Here is an 18,987-nt window from a genome sequence, read left to right on the forward strand (position 1 = left end):
CACTTGAGATCATTCTTCCAGAACCAAGAGAGGGATAAAGCAAATACAAATCAATAAAGTAGAGATGCAATCAAATTTGTCTCCAGTCCTGAGGGACTTTCCAGGTGTTCCTTAAGGGATACAATGTCTGCTAGGAATCCCAGCAAGGCATCTTACTCAAAGACATGGTATGGAAAACAAAGATGATCAACCCAAGAAATATCAAAGAAGACAGGATGGAGGCTAGGTGTAGTGGCACACACATGTAATCCCAGCACTTGGGAGGCTGGGAGCAGGAGGCTCATGAGTTCAAGGCCAGCTTGGGCAATATGGTGGGGCCCTGTCTCAAAAAAGCAAAACAGAGGTCAGGATGGGAAGGACTTTTATTTTCCCAGATCTTCAGGCAACCCCAGCAAGCTGGAGGCTGCATGTAGCTGAGTATGAAACCAAGAAAAATATGAGGTCTTTAAGTATTGTGCATCACATTTCTTCAATCTCTGGCAGGCCAGGAGTCTCAGGGCAGTCTGGGAAGGAAGCTGAGAGGGCTGCCGGAGTCAGTGATCACACAATCTTCACAGTCTTGAGCATATCTGACAGAACATATGTGTCATCCCATCCCTGCCCAGGCTTCCTCAGGGTCCGTTCCAAGGCCTGGGCAATTTCCAGGAGCTCTGGTGTGGCAAGTTTCTGCTCTGGGTACAGCTGACAGAACAGGATCTCATTCACTTCTCCCTCAATTCGCCGGACATACAGGAGAGGGAACACTGCCTTGAGACCAGCCAGCACTGAATCTTTTAGCCCCAAGTCTCGGCACACAAGATTAAGGATAAAGACACCTGTAAGATGGGAAGGAAAGAATAAGAATGACCACAAATCTGGAGCCACAATGAAGACAATAATCAGCTTTGAGAATACCAACTGATTGACTAAGAAAACATAGTCATGACATCAGGGAGCATGCAGGAAAACATAGCACACAAAAACAGAGAAAAGCACAGAGAATGTACACATCAGAAGAAAACATCAGCCTTATTCCTTGTTCTGTGTGGCTAACACATTACTTTACCCCATGCCTCAGTTTCCCAAAGAATTCTTTTAATAAAGAGGTAATTAATAGGAGTCTTTACTCCCATTTCCTGCATAGGGAACAGGAAATGTTTCACCCTTTTTTCTCAATTTCTCCCCATTTTTATCCTGTTATACTAAATTCCTTTCCTAATAAGCTTTATTATCATTTTCACTACAAAAAAAAAAAAAGAATGAAGTAATATCCTCAAGAAAGAAAAACTTACCAATTCCACAGGAATGTTACAATCTTGTTATATGCATCATGGGATGTTTATTCATGAATGAGAAGGCCTAGGTTACCTTGACTTCTAGCAATTAAAGTTTAACGCAGCACACTACAAGACTTTACACTAAAGTAAAACACCTAGGAAGCTGTGGACATGGGGATTAAGAACGACAGCTTTCAAGTTACAAGGACCTGGGCTGGAGCTCCAACTGTTACCAAGTGGCACCTTGCAAATCTTTCAACCTCAGTTTCTGCATGTGAAAATGGGCTGCTATGAAGATTAAGTAACACATTGCTGATTCCAGGCATATGGAAAGCATTTAAGTGGCAGCTCCTGGAGTGTGAACTGCTACAACCACTTAATAAAACAGTGTAGCAGGATCTACAAAAGCTGAACGAACATCTGCATAACCCATAGTCCAGCAGTTACAACCCTGTGTATACCAAAGAGACCTGTAAACATTATTTCACCAAACGGCATATACTAAATTGTTAATGGCAGCATGACTTCAATGTCCCCAAACAGGAAACAACCCAAACACCACAGTGGTGATAGATAAGTGAATTGTACAGTTACATGATACCAACAATAAAAAGGAATATAAACACAACACTAGTTAAATCTCACAAACATCATCTGAATGAAAGAAAACAAGACACTTAAAGAATATATTACATAGATTCCATCTATATAAAGAACAAAATCAGGCCGGGTGCTGGTGGCTTACACCAGTGATCCTAGCTAGATCAGGAGGATCATGATTTCAAGCCAATCGCAGGTAAATAGTTAGTGAGACACTATCTTGAAAAAGAAAGGATGGAGTGGCTCAAGGTATAAGACCTGAGTTCAAACCTCAGTACAGCAAAAAAATAAAATAAAAAAAGAACAAAATCAGGCAAAACTAAGCTGTGGTGATGACAGAATTAGTTGAATGGGTTAGGCTTGGGAGGAAGATGAGTTATTGAGAGAGGGTAAGACGTACACTTCTGGGATTCTGAAAATGTTGCTGTTTGGTGCTGGCAAATGGGTGTGTTCAATTTGGAGAAACTCACCAAACTATACAATTATACATATTTCTTATAAAAGACAACATTTTTTGTTTTAAATGGCCTCTTCCTTTTCCAACCTTTAGTTCACCATACCTTTATGAGTCAGGATGCTTTTGACTTTCTGAAGGAAAGGTTGTTCAACAAACGCTGGGGGTGGACAACTCATTCCCAGTGATGGGTCCTTACTGTCTACATCAAACATTATGATGTCATAGTAAGGTCGTGCTAAGAAAGAGAAACAAATGAGTACTTGTCTCTGTTGGATAAAATAGCACCATTTACACTCCTAACCCACATCTGCTCTAAGACCAGTAGTAGGCAAGGTAGTTAAGTCAGAAAACTGACATGGAGGATGTATTTTTCCTGTTAACGACACTGACGTCACAGTCTAGGGAAATCCTTGTTATCAAAGCCTAAGCTGTTCTACAGTAAAGATGAGGCCTTTCCCACATCTAAATATGCCCTCCAAAGGCACACGTATTAATAGAGCCCATTCTACCAGGAATGTTACGTGCTATACAAGTGATTTTTAACCTGGCAGGACATCACAATCACTTTTGGAAGATTCTAAATACTTAGGAGAATGGGGGCTACATTCCTGACCAAATAAAAAATCCTGGGAAGGCTGGAAATCTTTGGTATTTTTGTCTAACTCCCTGGGTAATTTTGCAATTACAGTAAGAACTGAGAACTAGTATCTAGACAGAGCAGCTCACTAGGCATTTAAGAGCTGACCCAGAAAATAGTCACTTTAATTAAACTCTGAAAACAGCACAAGTTCTGTCAAAGGAGAAAATGTTCTGAAATTTGAGTTAGTTTCATCTTTTCTAGTTACTTGAGCAAAAGCTAGCTCAAGAAAGAAACAATTTTGCTAAACGAGTGAGAAAGAACTAAAGACAAACTGGATCATGCTCCTTCCTACGGTGTTAAGTAATTTTTATAAGGGGTTAGCCTGCAATGCCACGAACATGTTTCTACCAAACTGTAAGACTGTGCTGATGAACCAGTAATTAGTATTTACTTAGGACTACTAAACACCTATCACTGTTCCTAGCACACATCTGATTTTTGTTTCTTTGCTTTTTTTGCACTATCCCTGATTTTGGTTTCTTAGCAAGAAAACACTCATCAATCCAAGGAAAAGCATGGCTCATGTCTGCAGCCTTGAGCTCTCTAATAATTTGAAATTGGGGTAGTTGGGAGCAGATGGCCAGTACCATTCAAAACGGACCAACAGATAACGACAGCAGCAGAACCATTGTGGATTGAGTACCTACCATGTGTCTAGCACTGTGGTAAATGCTTCACATGTATGAATTATGTTGGTCCTGAACCCCCAAACTGACCTTAATGAGGAACATGTCAAACTGATATGGTTAAGTTCAATTTACAATTCAAAAAATCAAGGCTGTGATCTGTCCATCCAGCCCCAAAATCCTCCCTCCAGGCTTCCTGGTTTGCCACACCCTTCCCAGAAGATAATCCAACTCAGAGAGAACCAGAGTACCTCTTTATTGAATGAGCAGACCAGGGAAGGTGGCTTGAGCTCCCCTTCAGAACCAAACCAACCAAACTTTATCCTGAAGGACTCAAACTCTGGAGAGTCACCAGGAGAGTTGCAAAAAGAGCAGGAATATTTTGCAGAAAATTAATATGCCTTTTGTCCTTAGTCTAGGGTACAAATCATTGGAGCAAAACGGAACCTAATTGCAGTAGCAGGAAGGCTATCAAAATTTCCACCAAGTAACATCTGCATCAGGGTTTCTCAATCTCAGCACTGGTGACATTTTGGGCCAGTTTTTTGTCATCAGTGGCTGTCTGGTACATTGTAGCATGTTTTTCATCATCCTTGCCTCATTAAATGCCAATAGCACCAAGCTATCCTGCCCACTTAGTGACAACCAAAATTATACCTGCAGACATTGCCAAATGTCCCCTGAGGTTGTGAACCACTGATCTACATAAACTTTTTTTCTGACTTCACCTCCAGCTGACTGATTAAAAAAATAAAAAAAACACCTCCCAACATACACCCTATCTTTTCTTTCCATTTTGTTCACTCAGCTATAGACTTCAGCTTCCTTGGAATGATTTTAAAAAAAAGTGGCAAAGTTAAAAGTGAAAAGGGAGACCTACTGATCTGTAGTGTCCTAAAACCAGAAATAATCTGTTTTTCTAGCTGTTAGCACAGTGCTAAGGATATAGTTAGTACTCTATTTGCTGAATAAATGAACACAGAGGCAAAAGACTGGAATGCTGATGCCATCCTTGTACAGATGAATTCCAGAGCCCTGACGGCCTGACAACCTTGGGTCAGTCTTCTTTAACACATTCCAAATGCTCCCACAACAGTACCTTCTTCTCTGCCCGCCAGGCTGGTAATGTAGTCCAGACCGTCTGCAATGTGGACCCTCATCCGATCACTCTGGGCGAAGCCAAACCACTGGGTGGCCACTTTCAACATGGAGGGGTCGATCTCCACAGCATCGATGTGGGACTTTGGGAAATGATCATGGACAAAGAGGGGGAGGCTGCCCCCACCCAGGCCCACCACCAACAATGCCAATGGAGTCTCTGTAATAAAAGAAGAGAGCGTCACTATGCCATCTGCTCAGTAATCTGGAAGGTTCTGTACCAGCCTCAGGGAGGACAAAGGAGGAGGTCAGCCCAGGAATACAATATTTAAAGAACTGGCCTCCCTCACTCATCCCAGAAATTTAGGAATCAAATGACATTTGAAAATTCAACATTTGCTTCACACTGACTAGCGCCAGAAGATGAACCAGTATGTTATTATTATGGTCCCTTAAATCCCAAAGTTCTCAGCTGAAATGGTACCAAGATTCCCATAAAAGTAATGAACATATTCCCTCACCCCAGCAAATGGAGGGCCAATGCCAAGCAGTCTAATTCATGATCACAAGGCTTTGTAGGTGCAATGCTCCTTGCCTGGCTCTTGATTCAAAAAGCTATTAGGTGCCTTCTCAGACACCCTGACCAAATGAGGATAATCCATCCAAGCTCCATAAATCACATGAAAACAAATTCCCATGTCCTAGCCCTAAATACAAGAGAAACCACAGCACCCACAGGGGCATGGAAGGAAGACAAGAAACAAAAGAATCACTAAAAGAAGCTAGATCCTGGGATTAAAACTAAGAACTGAGGACATACAATAATTCAAAACACACTAAGGGACTTCTCATGAATACATTTGTCAGTGTGGAAACAAGAATATACTTGCTAATACAGTCAGATGCAAACCAGTAATTAGCAACGAGGTTACCAATGCACTAACTATACCAAGGATTTTTTCTTTTTTTTTTTTTAGCAAAACTTCAAGGTAGAATTGTATCTTGTGCTCAAGTAATGCACTACTGAAAAGCCACACATTATCCAAAGGCACTAGAGACATGATTTTTTAAATATACCATCCAGTTACATGGATATATACATATGTAAAAACTTGTCAAACTGAGTAACTTAAATCTGCATACTTCCTCTACCTTTTTGAATATATTAAATACTTTAATTTTAAAAAGAAACAAACAGAAAAAGAAACAAAATTTATGCACAAATACATGTAGCCATTTCAAGATTACAAATTGATGTAAAAGTCACCTGGATGCTCATTAAGTGAGAGGACAGCTGGAATGAAAGATGTAAACAATGTACATTTGTCAGTTTGTAATCACTGCCTGAGTCACAAGGCAGCTCATTTACTTCTGTAACCTTACGTGCTCTCGACAGTATGAGGCAGTGGTGTCTCACCTAGGAGCAGCTCAGGGTTTCTCAGCAGGGAAAGGCCAGCAATCATGGCTTTATGGTGTTCACAGCACAGGTAACTCTTATCAATGGACTGCCCTGGGGCGGAAGGAAGGTCCTCCGAAGTATCAGCAGATCGCTGCTTCTTCTTGTCTTTTTTCCGTTTCTTCTGGGCTAAATGAGAGATTCACACTGATGAAATCCTAACTTCTTACACGAGTCCTTGTAAGGTAAGGGATACCAGCAGTAGTGGGCTACGACGGGCTTGAACAGACTTCAAAGCCAAGTGTTCAGTACGCAGTAATTGTGCAAAATGGCAGACATCATATGGACAGCCTGAAACTGGCCATGGAGGCAGGATTTAGATCTCAGAAACTGATAAACTCTACAAATCAAGGTCTCCCCAAGTCCCCCCACCCCCCAAAAAAAGAATGTACACCATAAGAGGAATGGCTAAAGCACACTCAAAAATTTGGGGTACAAAACAAAAACAAAACAAAAAATTGGGGGTAACTCAACTAAGGGACCCTAGTACCTAACCTCTGAGAAATGTAAGGCCTCTAACAGGAGAAAAGCTTACTCATAAGTTGTTTTAGAAAAGACACAGAGTTATTAATCACCTCCTCTGTCCCAATCACTATACCACGACTTTTGCTCTTTTAGTTCTTCCAACAATGGTATCCTCCCAGTTCTTGGCAACATGAGAAAACTGAGCATCTGAAGTATTAAGTAAATAGGCACGGAATCAGCAGGTGGTGCAGACAGACAAGAAATGAATGTAGGACTGCCTGACTCCCTCATCGATCACCTTTCTACTGTGTCACCAATTCAGTACTATGTCACCATTCAGTATCGTCCTGTGGAACAAGGAAACCACAGAAAGGGAAAAACCCTATAAAAGGCCCCTCTACTTTCCCTCTCTCATCTGCTCCTTCACATATCATACTAAACAGATGGTTCTATGTTTTCATAAGGACCACCTGCACAGATACCTATGTGTAGATGTGGGGTGCTTTTTAGAGATGTTAAATCTCTTTTGAATATGCTCTCCTTCTTACTTACCCATACTTCCTCCTATGAGGAGAAAATGACACCTAAAAGTCAAGAAACTTAACAATGATGAAAAAAACATGAAACTCACATTAGAGAGTGCAGAAAGATCTTTTACACAATTTTACTGAAGTTGAGATGAAACTGAACAGACCTACAGCCAGAATGATAGCACAAGGAGGCAAAAAAACATGGGTGCACTAAGCCAGGGGAAATCCCTAAAGAAAAAAAATCAAACGCGTGTACTCCATCATGAGTGTACTTGATCAGGGCAAATCCATGACTTCAAGGGTGTGAATTCTCTCTACATCTTCCTTCAGATGGCCCTTCTATGAGGATAACAAGATTGAGCAAAAGGAACAACTGAGACTCAGAAGACCCAATTTCAGATACTTTTCCTGAATCCCTATGACTCAAAGGGAGGTTGTACTGGGAGAAGACAAGGATATTTATTTCTTCACTCAATATTTTAAATTGATCCCAATAATACCCCCGGGGGTGGGGGGGAACCAGATAAAACAAACTTCTGACTTCCCCCATCAGTGAGAGTTTCTATGTGGTATCTAGGAGACCACTTAGGAGGGATCCTAGGAGATCTACACTATTGGATCTACACTGTCCAATGCCATAGCCACCAGTCTTCTAAAGCCATTTGAATTCAAATGTAAATTATAAGATTCAGTTCCTTAGTTACACCAGCCACATCCCATGTGCTCAGCAACCACTTATGGTTAGGGGCCACCATGCTGGCAGCTCAGCTATTAAAGATCTCCTTCATCACACATGGTTCTACTGAACGACTCTGGACTTGCTGGCTTCTAAGCACCCTCCAACACTCAAGCAGGTGACAGTGACTCATACTACAGAGAAGGGCAGGGCTCATCTGCAAGTCCATGTTTCTGGCTCACTTCACAGAGGCATTTAGAGACATATGCAACAATTTATAAACAGATGTCCATTAAACTGAGGGCATTAAAGTGATTATCACATTTATTTGATTTCACCACCCCTGCTCCTTATCATTTCAGAGCCAGGCTTTGCTCAAGACAAGAACAAATACCTCTATTCTGCTTATCATCACTGGCACCCCAAAAAGATCAAGTGGTCAGAAAAGATAGTTCACAGAGCCATGTGGCTTGGGTCACCGTACCCAGGTCTGTTCTACATCTTAGTCAAGCTCCCAGGTCTTTCTGACTACCCCAAATCAAGAGCCCATGTCATGCCCACCTGGGTCCCATTGTCAGGCCTATGATGCCTCACCTCTGTGAGACACATCCTTCAGCAACCTGGCTTCAGACTGCACCACATTCCTGTTGCTGAGGAAGATCAGTCGCCGGAAGTATCGCCTGTCATCCCCTTGCACATCCTCAATGACGTAGTCACCACTCAAGGGGCTGCAGTCTTGATGCTGAACAGTCCGGACCCCGATGTCTCCACCCACAGACAGAAAGGGCACCTGAAGGTACAATCAGAGACATAGTTAAAAACACCAGCCCTATTAGGAAACATGAGAAGTAATCCCTCTGTTTGTATGAATATAAAGATTCCACATACCAAGATTCTAGACAGCAACAACTCCAAAGATTTGCCATTCTATTAAAGTGCTTTTCTGGGGCCTTGGTATAGATTTCAAAAGGTTTAATTCACCTTCTGAAAATCAACTGAACACATAAAGATCTCCCAAACTACTAGTAAGATTTTCTTCCCAAGAAAAATGAGGAAACAACCACTCTAAATGTGGAGAAAATTCTCCCGAGTTATTCTCATCTTCTTTCTTCCCATTTTTCTAAACCTTTGGAGAAAATTACATCCCCTCCCCGCCAAACTTCCTCTCCTCTACCATCTTTACATTTTTTTTTTTTCCTGCAGTACTGGAGTTTGAACTCAGAGCCTCAGGCTTGCTATACCACTTAAGCCATGTCTCTAGCCCTTTCTGCTCCAGTTAGTTAGACAGGTTCTCAATTTTTCCCCCAGGCAGGCCTGGGGACTGTGATCCTACTAATTTATTTTTCCTGCAGTTCCTGGAATGACAGGCATATCACTACCACACCTAGTTTTTTACTGTCAAGATAGGGTCTCATACACTTTTTCAGCAGGCTGGCCTAGAACCATGATCATCCTGATCACAGCCTCCCATATACCTTGGGATGACAGGTGTATCTTAGGATGATAGGTGAGCAACACTGCACCCAGCTAATGGTTCAGACAGGGTCTCACAAACTATTTGCCTGGGCTGTTTTCAAAACATAATCCTCCCAGTATTCTTTCAAGTAGCCAGGATTACAGGCTTGAGCCATCAGCACTTGGCTTATTTGTTTTATAAAACAAGGTCTCACTATGTATCACTGGCTGGCCTCAAACGAATGAATCTCTTGCCTCCACCTCCCAGGTGCTGGGATTACAGTTGTGCACCACCATGCCTAGCTAATCTATCTCTTTTTAAAGACTCATGAGAGTATTTCTTAATCACCAGTAATTCCTGACCTTGAAGACTTCAGCACTGGTAAGAGAAGATTACAAATGAAGCTCCCACAGGTTCTGAATCTCTCTGAAATCTCTCTGATGGGTATCAACCCCAGAGTCTACCAGGAAGAATCAAACACATACTCTCTACCAACACAAGTTACCTCAGTGAGCAGGACCACCAGCTGAGAACCCAGGGCCTAGGTAATTTTTTTAGACCCAGTCTCTAGATGCACTGAGACATATCAAGCAGGATAAAGTTCTTACAATAAAGTCATCTGTCAATTAGTCATGGTGACCAGGATGGTATAAGATAGAAGATGTCAACTGATAATATATCATTTGCATTTAGGCAAAACCCTGTTTCCTTCCCAGCAAAGTCTTCTATGCTAATATCCTGACAATTGTGCTGAGCTGTTTTGGTCCTTTTCCTTTTATATCCTCAGATAATGACAGTTCAGAGAAACAAAACAAGCAAGGAAGTTCTTTTCAAAACTGGTAAAGGAGAAATTCAGTCTGAGCAATCAGCAATTTGAAGAGCTAGGGCCTACAAGGCGTACAGCATTTCCTTCATGCCACCTCAGTGAAGTCTGAGAGACTCCCAGATACATATGCTACTGTGGTTCTTTTTTTTTTTTTTTTTGGTGCTCCTGGGGTTTGCAACTCAGGGCTTCTCACTTACTAGGCAGGCTCTCTACCACTTGAGCCATGCCTCCAGCCTACTACTGTGGTTCCTAATGAGAACAACTATTTACATTCCTGTATTTGCTTGGGGCCCTCTGAAGATGAGACTATGGTCACAGACTCTAATCCTAGCTCCTTCCAAAGCTCCCTCTGCTTCCTGGCTACTAATATAACTTCAAAGACCAATGAAAGTTACTGCCAAGGGTTCAGTACCTTCTGCTGGGGAGGCATCCCAGCGGGAGCCAACTCCATGACTCTGGCCGACAGCTCAGCCTGAATGCTGTCCATACCATCGTACTGCTGACCTCGATGAAGGGCCACTGTGATCAACCTCCTGAAGCCTGCACTAGCTGCTAGCTGCTTCCGGCCCTCCTCCATGCCAAAGAGCCACTCAGTTTCCCGGCCCTGGGGAACTACAAAAGAAGAACTTAGTTATAGGGAATCCTAGAAAAAGTGTTCAAACCCCACAAGCAATAATCCACATGACAGAGAGCCAGCTCATTCCTGACTATGATCCACTGAGAGGCTATCAATTCCCTAGCACACAACACCCAGAGCAAAGAAGCCCATCAGACATGAAGCAGGATCAAGGGTGGGTAAGACGAAGGCATGTCTGAAGGCGAGGGAGACAGTCATCTAATATAAGAAAAATAGAAAGTAATGCCAATGCCTTTTTGATTCCAAGCAGTGTACAAATATATAGTGATGGAATCCTCACAACAGAAGAAGTTGCAGGTAGCATTATTCTCATTTTTACAAAAGAGGAAATTGAGGCACAGAAGATACCTTATTTGCCTAAATTCATAAAGTTAGTAAATGCCAAAGCTGGGACTCAAACCCAGGCAGTCAAGCCCAACTCCACACTCTTATCCACTGCACTATTCATTCCCAAAGGTGGCAGGTAAGAACATGAAGTATTTGGGAAAATGGCTCCATTGTCAGGAAACAAATTACCAGCATGACCATGACACCTTTTGCTTAGCATTTTCTACATTTGAAAGCATCTCTCCAAACTATCTCCTGATCCTTAGTAAGGTAAGTCTGGTATTCTTTACTCTTTTCAATAGTAACACCTAACATTTATAAAGCACTTATCACATGCAAACATCCCAAGCACCATTTCTTTTTTAATGTGGTGGCAGTGGGATTTCAACTCAGGGCTGTGTGCTTGACCCATATGCCCCGCCTTATTTTATATTATTTTCTTTTCTTTTGTGGTACTGAGCCTTGTGCAAGCTACACAAGGGCTCTACCACATGAGCCAGACCCCCAACCACACCAGGCACCATTTCTAAGAGCTTTTTACACTTCTCACAACTACAGAAGAGAGTTATGGTCCCACTTTATAGATGAAGAAACTCAGGCACAGAAAAAAAGAAACTTGTTCAATGTCACACCATAAGACCTGACTAAGCCAGGACTAGGATATAAATTGTCTGGGTCCACAGCTCACTTCTTTAGCTGCTACCTTGTACTGCTGCCCAAAATTCTGCAGAGACACAGAGCAGTTTTCCCAGGTCCCATAGTTCACAGGCTACAGCTGGCTAGAATGCATGTCTGGGCTAGCTAGCCCATACTACAGTAACTAACATCTCTATGAGATGTGTGGCCTGCCTAAATTTTTCTCTACTCTCCTCCCTGCCACCTCTACCACTTCATCAAGCCTTTGCCATGGAAGATGAAAAGGAGTAAGTCTCTGATCTAAGCAGGCTGCAGGAAAGCTATGACTCCCCTTTCCTCATGCTGTAGCTAGTCTAACCCTCAGGAAATAGCACCCTCTAAAGTTAAAAACAGCCAAGACATACTCATCCACCAAAGCCCAAGCCCAGCCCCAGCCCCTATAAACCAGCCCTCCAGGAAAGAGAGGGAGCAATCCCAACTCACTGATGAAAATGGCAAAATGACTGTCCCGCGATGGTTTCACAGTGGGGCTGTCCACCACGTGGAGGGTGTAGCGTGGCTCCCCCGTGTCCCCATTGCACAAGTCCAGAGAAACACTCCCCAACCCGGCCATGCGGCGCAGCTGGCCGCACAGCCAGGCATACTGCTGCCGCTCCCGCACTGCCTCAGCCAGCTGCTCGGCAGTCTCCAGCCGCACAGGCTTGCCCTGCTCCTGAGTACATAGCTCAAAGATCTGAAGGGCAGAGCCAGGGACTGGCCTGAACTTGGTCATGATGAAGGCAAAAACAGGCAGGGAGAACTGAGGCTCTGCTTCCAACACCTGGTCCTGGCTGTGGGCCACTTGGTGCACCCTCACCATCCACCCCTCCCGAGAGAAGTGACCCACTGCTTTCTTCAGGATGTGAGCCTGAGCCAGGGAGATGCAGAGGTAGCGACCGCCCACCTGCAGGACACGGCCAACCTCAGCCAGCATCCTGTCCACCTGCTGCAGGGTCTTCTCCTCCTCATCCGTCAGGACAGCGTCCAGGGTGCCCTTATCCAACACCACCTGGAATGAGGCGTCAGGAAACTCCATCTGCGTCATGTCCATCTTCAAGAAGCTCATCTGGGGCCTTCGGCTGGCACTGCGTTCCTTCATTTGCTTGATGACGACCTCACTGATGTCGATGTTCACTATATCCTGATAGCCCACATCATATAGCTGCTCGCTCAGCTCTGAGTTGCCGCACCCAATCACTAGGACCTGAGGGGGGTGGGGGGGGCAGTAAGAAAAGCATGAAGATGAATGTAATGAAGGTCAAGGAAAGTGCTCCAAATACATCAAGAAGCAAATCTCACCTCGTCTACTGCATATTTCAGAAGACAAAGATGCTATTGTCAGGAAGAGAGCAACATTACAGTTGACTCTAGACTCTTATCTTGAACACTACAGATTACAGGAACTCACTAGTGAAAACCACATTTTGCTACAAACAGGTTATATGAGAATTAGCTTTGTGATGCAGAAACAAACCGATTATGGTTCTCCTTTTCTCTGAACAAGCATATATTACTCAGGGATTAACAGAAAGTCGCAGAATGTAAACACAGTATTATAGTTAAAACCTCTTGTTGTGTTGTTTAAAAAAATAAAATAAAATTTAAAAACCTAGGCCTAGCGTAGGTAGGCTTCTTCCCTACCTCCAATACAACTCCATCTCTACCAAACCCATTACTGTACTTAACACTTCTCACTTCTGCAGATTGTGTAGTCTGGCTATTTTTCAGCATATATTAACTGTACAAAGGGGTTTCACTGTGATATTTTCATGCATGCATATAATGAACTTTGATCAAACTCATCCCCTCAATTACTCTTTCTTATCTCTCCAGCCCCCTCTTAAAAATAATCTTAACAGGTTTCATTATTCTCTACTTTCACATATGCACAGAAAGTACTTCGATCATATTCACCCAGTACTCTTGTAGCTTAAGGACTGAACACAGTGCCTGGAACTCAGTAAGCAATCAACAACTACTTAACATAAACTGTACATGAATGAAGTGAGCCATCCTGCCTGCCTACTCTACAGGGATGCACAATGAAAGAACACTTTGGTGTTGGTCTACTAAAAAAGTCATTGCACTAAGAAGTGGGGGAGCTGGGGCGGGAGGTGTTTTCACTGAAAACCTCCAAGAGACTATTTTAAACCGTCCTTTAGCCAGAACGATGTACGGAATTCTGAAAGGGCAGGTCCAACTAGGGCCACCACGTGCAGAATTACTGTTACCAAGGGCTGCCTAGCCGCGCTCCTTACCTTTTCCCTGGGCTTGATGTATTTGTGCAGCACCCCGCACAGTTCCAGGTAAGTTCCATACCACTCGAAGGCTTTCTTTCCTCGCTGCTGGAAGAACTTCTCCCAATAGTCAACAGAGCCAAAGTCCTTGGCGCTTTTAGGTAAGAGATTCATGTTCCCACCGCCCAAGCTACGTCTGCAGGACTCTATTCCCTGTAAGGTACCATCTCAAAGGCACACCGCTAAGCAGCCTCCTGATCACTGCAGTGGGAATTCTAGCCACAGACAAACAGTCACACTAATTTGTTCCCCTAATCAAAAACCCAAACGCACGCGCGAGACACTGAACTTCAAACACGCCCGCCCCCTCCAGGGAACCCTAGGTCCGAGCCCCACGTGGAAAACCCCTCCTCACACTTTTTCCCAGCTAGGTTTCTGAACGCGGCAACCATATCCGGGTGCGAGGCCTCGTGATTGGTCAGACGCCTAGACCATCCCAGCAGCTCATTGGTTACTTAAGCTCACTCCTGACATTTCATTGGCTGGGACGCCCTTGTCTCACGCTGGAGGCTTCAGCCCAGTCCAGACCTCACTATTGGCGTGAAGCGAGATAGGGCGGAACGCAGGGGTGAGAGTCCGGGCGGAAGAGGCCGGTCCGGGCCAGAGTCCGGGCCAGAGTCCGGGCGGAAGAGACTGATCATCCTGAGCGGTGCTCGCGTGCCGACGCCGCATGAGGGCGGCCTTTCTGAGCCTGGGTTCTGCAGCCGAGGCGGAGAGTGCACGGGCTCCCGGGAGCCGGTTTAGTCACCTACTCTGATCAAGGAATGTGAGCACTGGAGGGGCGGGTCCGAAAAGAACCCCCTAAGCGCTCGACGTAACTCTGTTGTCCGTTTCCTCTCTCGTCCATATTTTGCCAGTGCACTTGTATAATTAAGGATTCATTTGGAGGGAAATGGTGCTTGGCTGGGTTCTGTTACAGATGATGTAATGAAATAAAAATTCAGGAGGAAAGAGTAACAGCTAGGATTTCAGAGTTGCTTCCTCTCCCTCTTCCTTCTAAAAACGCAGTTCGCAGTACTGAAGACCTTCATTTTAGTGGTCTGTCTCCTGAGGTTGTCACTATCATGTTTATTCTAATCGCTTATTTTGTGTTCGGTGAAAACACGCCCTTTTAGATGTTCATTTTATGCTAATCCCTGACGAAGTTCCTTATGAAGAGCACTATTGTTCAAAGTCTAAATACAAGTGTCCTTGGCTCTCTCACAGCAAGATAAGTCAGGGAGGAATACACAGATTGAGGAGGGCAGAAAGGCTTGGAATTCATCTTTTGTAGTCTGGATACTCTGTGTGTGTGTGTGTGTGTGTGTGTGTGTGTGTGTGTGTGTAACACAGATAGACTGCTAACAGTTAAATAGTGCATCACCTGCAGGACTTACACAGATTGCTGAGCCCCCACTCCAAAATGTCCGCAGAGTCCTTCATCTGTGGTGAGACCTAAATATTTGTGTTTCTAACAAGTTGCCCCCTGATGCTGATGATGTTGCCCTAGGGACCACACTTTGAGAACCACTGTTTTAAAATAAAAGTGATGTGTCAAAGTGGATATGGCTCTAGCTCCACAATTTTAAAAGCTCTCTAGAAGTAAATATCAAAGAATTTGTTTTCATGCTACCGTCTCTGAGTTCACATTGTTTCCTCCCAAGATAAAAAAGTGTGAAGCGCTTATGACTTCAGCTACCATATTAAACAAGGTTCATAATCAGGGAGCTGACAATCCGTTCAGAAAGCACTTACTGAGGGCTGAGGGTGTCCCTTGTGCTTGAAGTGCCACACTGTACCAAAGAAACAAAACCATAGCCTCCACACACCACTTGAAATGCCTTCTCAATTCAACACATATTTGAAGTGTCCAACCAAGCCATCACTATGGCAAAGGTTAGGAATGCCAATGCAATGGTAAGCAAGGCAGTCACACAAAAGGCACATATTAATTACAAAAAAAAAGTCTGTAATGATTGTGATAAGGGCTGTGAAAGAGAAAGACAGCATGATAGCAGATAACTTTGAGACCTTTCCTGATCTAAGGAGTGACCAAAGAAGGATTTCTAAGGAAGTGTCATAAAGATTCTATGTTGTGACTGCTTTAGTAAACACTGTACACCTGACCTTTTTCAATAAATCAGGACACAGGTAAAGAACCAAGAAGCATTGTTTACTCTCTGGAGGCCTCTGCAAGAACTTGAGGCTGCTGCTTTTCCCATTGTCTCTATTGTCCTACTGTTAAGAGCATGATATATTGGAAAAAACAATAGAAGTGATTTCTGTCACAGCCCAGGCCTCAGCACCTTAAGTAATGCCCTAAAAATGTAATTATTGCTTGCAATATATTTAGATCAAAAGCATAAATAACTTACCTACCTCCGAGAGTGCCTGCCTCCCTTCTTTAAGCCTAAGAAAGCGGTAACAACTAGAACACTTTAAGTTGCTAGGGATTTCCTAAAATTGTATTACTTGTTAACAGAGAAATGTCTTAGATATTTCCTAAAATTAGTCCCTGGCACTAGTCTTTTAAAATATTTACTTGAAACATTTCTTCCAATGTTTAACTGAAATATAATTGATAAGCATATGTTGTCATTAGTATAGTGCATCTAAGTCAATTAGATGTTAAAATGTTTTTTATCAGGCTCCCCAAAGTATTTACCTATGTGATCTAACATAAAGACTGAGTTTAGATAAAGCCATTCAATATTGTAGAGCTTATTTCTAATAATATAAATCCAGGCTCTGGATGTATAATTTGCAGGTTATTCTTTTTTTTTATTATTTATATGTGCATACAATATTTGGGTCATTTCTCCCCCCTTCCCCCACCCCCTCCCTTACCCCCCCACCCCCTCGATACCCGGCAGAAACTATTTTGCCCTTATCTCTAATTTTGTTGAAGAGAGAGTATAAACAATAATAGGAAGGACCAAGGGTTTTTGCTAGTTGAGATAAGGATAGCTATACAGGGAGTTGACTCACATAAATTTCGTGTGCATGCGTGTTACCTTCTAGGTTAATTCTTCTTGAACTAACCTTTCCTCTAGTTCCTGGTCCCCTTCTCCTATTAGCCTCAGTTGCTTTAAGGTATCTTGCAGGTTATTCTTAATGAAAATACACTCATAAAGTTTTGGTAGTAATATTCAATTCATTAGTTGTTATTAAGATTAACTGTGAAATAAGGCATAAGAAATTAAAGATTTCTGACAATTTGTGGGACAAAGAATGGGATAGAGCATGTGGAAGGCAGAATAATGTTCCCCTAAAGATGTCCACATCCTAATCACCAGAATCTATGAATAAGTTACATGGCAAAAAGAAATTAAGGTTGTAGATGCAATTAAAGTTGCTAATCAGCTGATATTAAATAGGAAGTTTAACCTAGATTATCCAGGTTAGCCCAGTGTAATTACGTGGGTCTTTTAAAGTGGAAAAGGAAGAACCAGAGAGATGACAGCATGAAAAGGATTTGGCTTGGTTTTCTGTCCTTGAAGATGGAAGAAGAGGGCCATGAAACAAGGAAAGTACAAGGCCCTTAGAAGTTGGAAAAGGAAACTGATTGTCCCGTACAGTCTCCAGAAGAAATACAGCCACACTGATACCTTGGGTTTGGTCCAGTGAGACCCATATCAGACCTCTGACCTCTAGAACTGTAAGATAATAAATTCATATTTTATGGCACTAAGTTTTTGGTAACTTACTACAGTAGAAAACTAATACAGAGCATAAACATGAGATGCAGAAACAACATGTAAAGTTGGGGCAGAAGTTTACAGTGGGAGGAAAGCAGCAAATCAAATTAGAAACTCAGTTTTGGGCAGGTTTTGAGGAGTTTTCTATTTCAGCATTTAGCTTAAGCCTGTCACACCACAAGAAGCCAACAGAGAACCAAGGTCAAGCTATTGGAAAAAAATAATATGAAGGTTGTTCTTGGGAAGGATTGGAATGTTTGGTGACTTATTGAATGTACAGAATAAAAGATTTGCAGGACTCAAAGTGATTCCCACACTGAACTCTGGATGACTGAGGAAACAGTCTATAAAAAGAACCAGGTAAGGAGAAAAAGTATCATTTGTAGAACTGTGACTTGAAAGGAATGTAGAGGTCATCTTGCTAGTAAAACCCAGAGCCAGAACTAAGAGCCCTTCTCCTCAGCCTGAGTGCCTATCCTAGGGCTCATGCCCTTCTCACATTCTGTCAGTGGAATTCAACTGGTGTTACTGGTCCAAGACACGAAAATGCTGCATGAGTGGAATATAAACTTGGGTAAAGGGAAACTCTCCTTGGTTTACAGGGAGTGGCTCATATAATTCTGGAAACTATTTCATCCTGGCAGTCTTAGTAAATAGGTTTGTTTTCTACATTTGGGATATTAAGAAATGAATGGTCTCCTGTGTCTTGGAATAATGAAAGGCAGGCATAACAACTGAAGCCAAAATTATACCTTTTTTATTAGCTGGACATCCAACACTTGAAGATACTGTTGACCTGAGAAATAATTACCAAGTTAATACTGGATTCCTAAGATTTGGATAATAGCAATAGTATGTTTTAGTTTGTACAGCACTTGCAATTTGCCAAGTTTTCTCATACATTACTTTTCAATTTATGAGATTAAGAACTGCATATTTAAGTTTTATGATAGTATATTTGATTCCTTTGACTAAACATGTGAGTCTTATACAAGATTAATTAGTATCATCCTAAGAAGATGATTACACCCTGGTTTCATATACGCATATATATATATATATAGAGAGAGAGAGAGAGAGAGAGAGAGAGAGAAGGCAGGCAACCATGGAGATAGGTAAGTCATTTACCTTTTGGTTTAAGCATAGTGCAAACAACAGCTTCATTTTTAGGGTAGTGTGGGGTGGGGGTGGGTGGGGGTGGGTGTGTATACACATATACACACACATAACTGCCCAGCTGATTGAAAATAGATGAAAAGTTATATTTGTGATGGATTGAGCAAATTTA

General features: G+C 42.6%; 1 protein-coding gene across 3 annotated transcripts; it reads right to left on the reverse strand.

The window, feature by feature from the left end:
* Positions 1-344: 344 nt before the first annotated feature.
* On the reverse strand, positions 345-14,435 carry Mettl13 (methyltransferase 13, eEF1A N-terminus and K55). Of its 3 annotated transcripts, XM_020173336.2 has the most exons (8): positions 13,984-14,435; positions 12,170-12,929; positions 10,499-10,698; positions 8,399-8,594; positions 6,095-6,262; positions 4,679-4,897; positions 2,417-2,548; positions 345-815 (listed from the first exon to the last, which is right to left on the reverse strand). In XM_020173336.2, exons 1-8 carry the CDS (start codon positions 14,134-14,136, stop codon positions 541-543), a joined length of 2,103 nt encoding a protein of 700 aa, XP_020028925.1. In that variant the 5' UTR covers positions 14,137-14,435; the 3' UTR covers positions 345-540. The 3 variants fall into 3 exon arrangements, with proteins under 3 accessions (XP_020028925.1, XP_073903582.1, XP_073903584.1); XM_074047481.1 differs by lacking the exon at positions 10,499-10,698 and having other exon boundaries at positions 12,630-12,929; XM_074047483.1 differs by lacking the exon at positions 13,984-14,435 and having other exon boundaries at positions 12,630-12,766.
* Positions 14,436-18,987: the final 4,552 nt, after the last annotated feature.

This window comes from Castor canadensis, chromosome 11 (assembly GCF_047511655.1).
Source record: "Castor canadensis chromosome 11, mCasCan1.hap1v2, whole genome shotgun sequence".
Taxonomy (NCBI): Eukaryota; Metazoa; Chordata; class Mammalia; order Rodentia; family Castoridae; genus Castor; species Castor canadensis.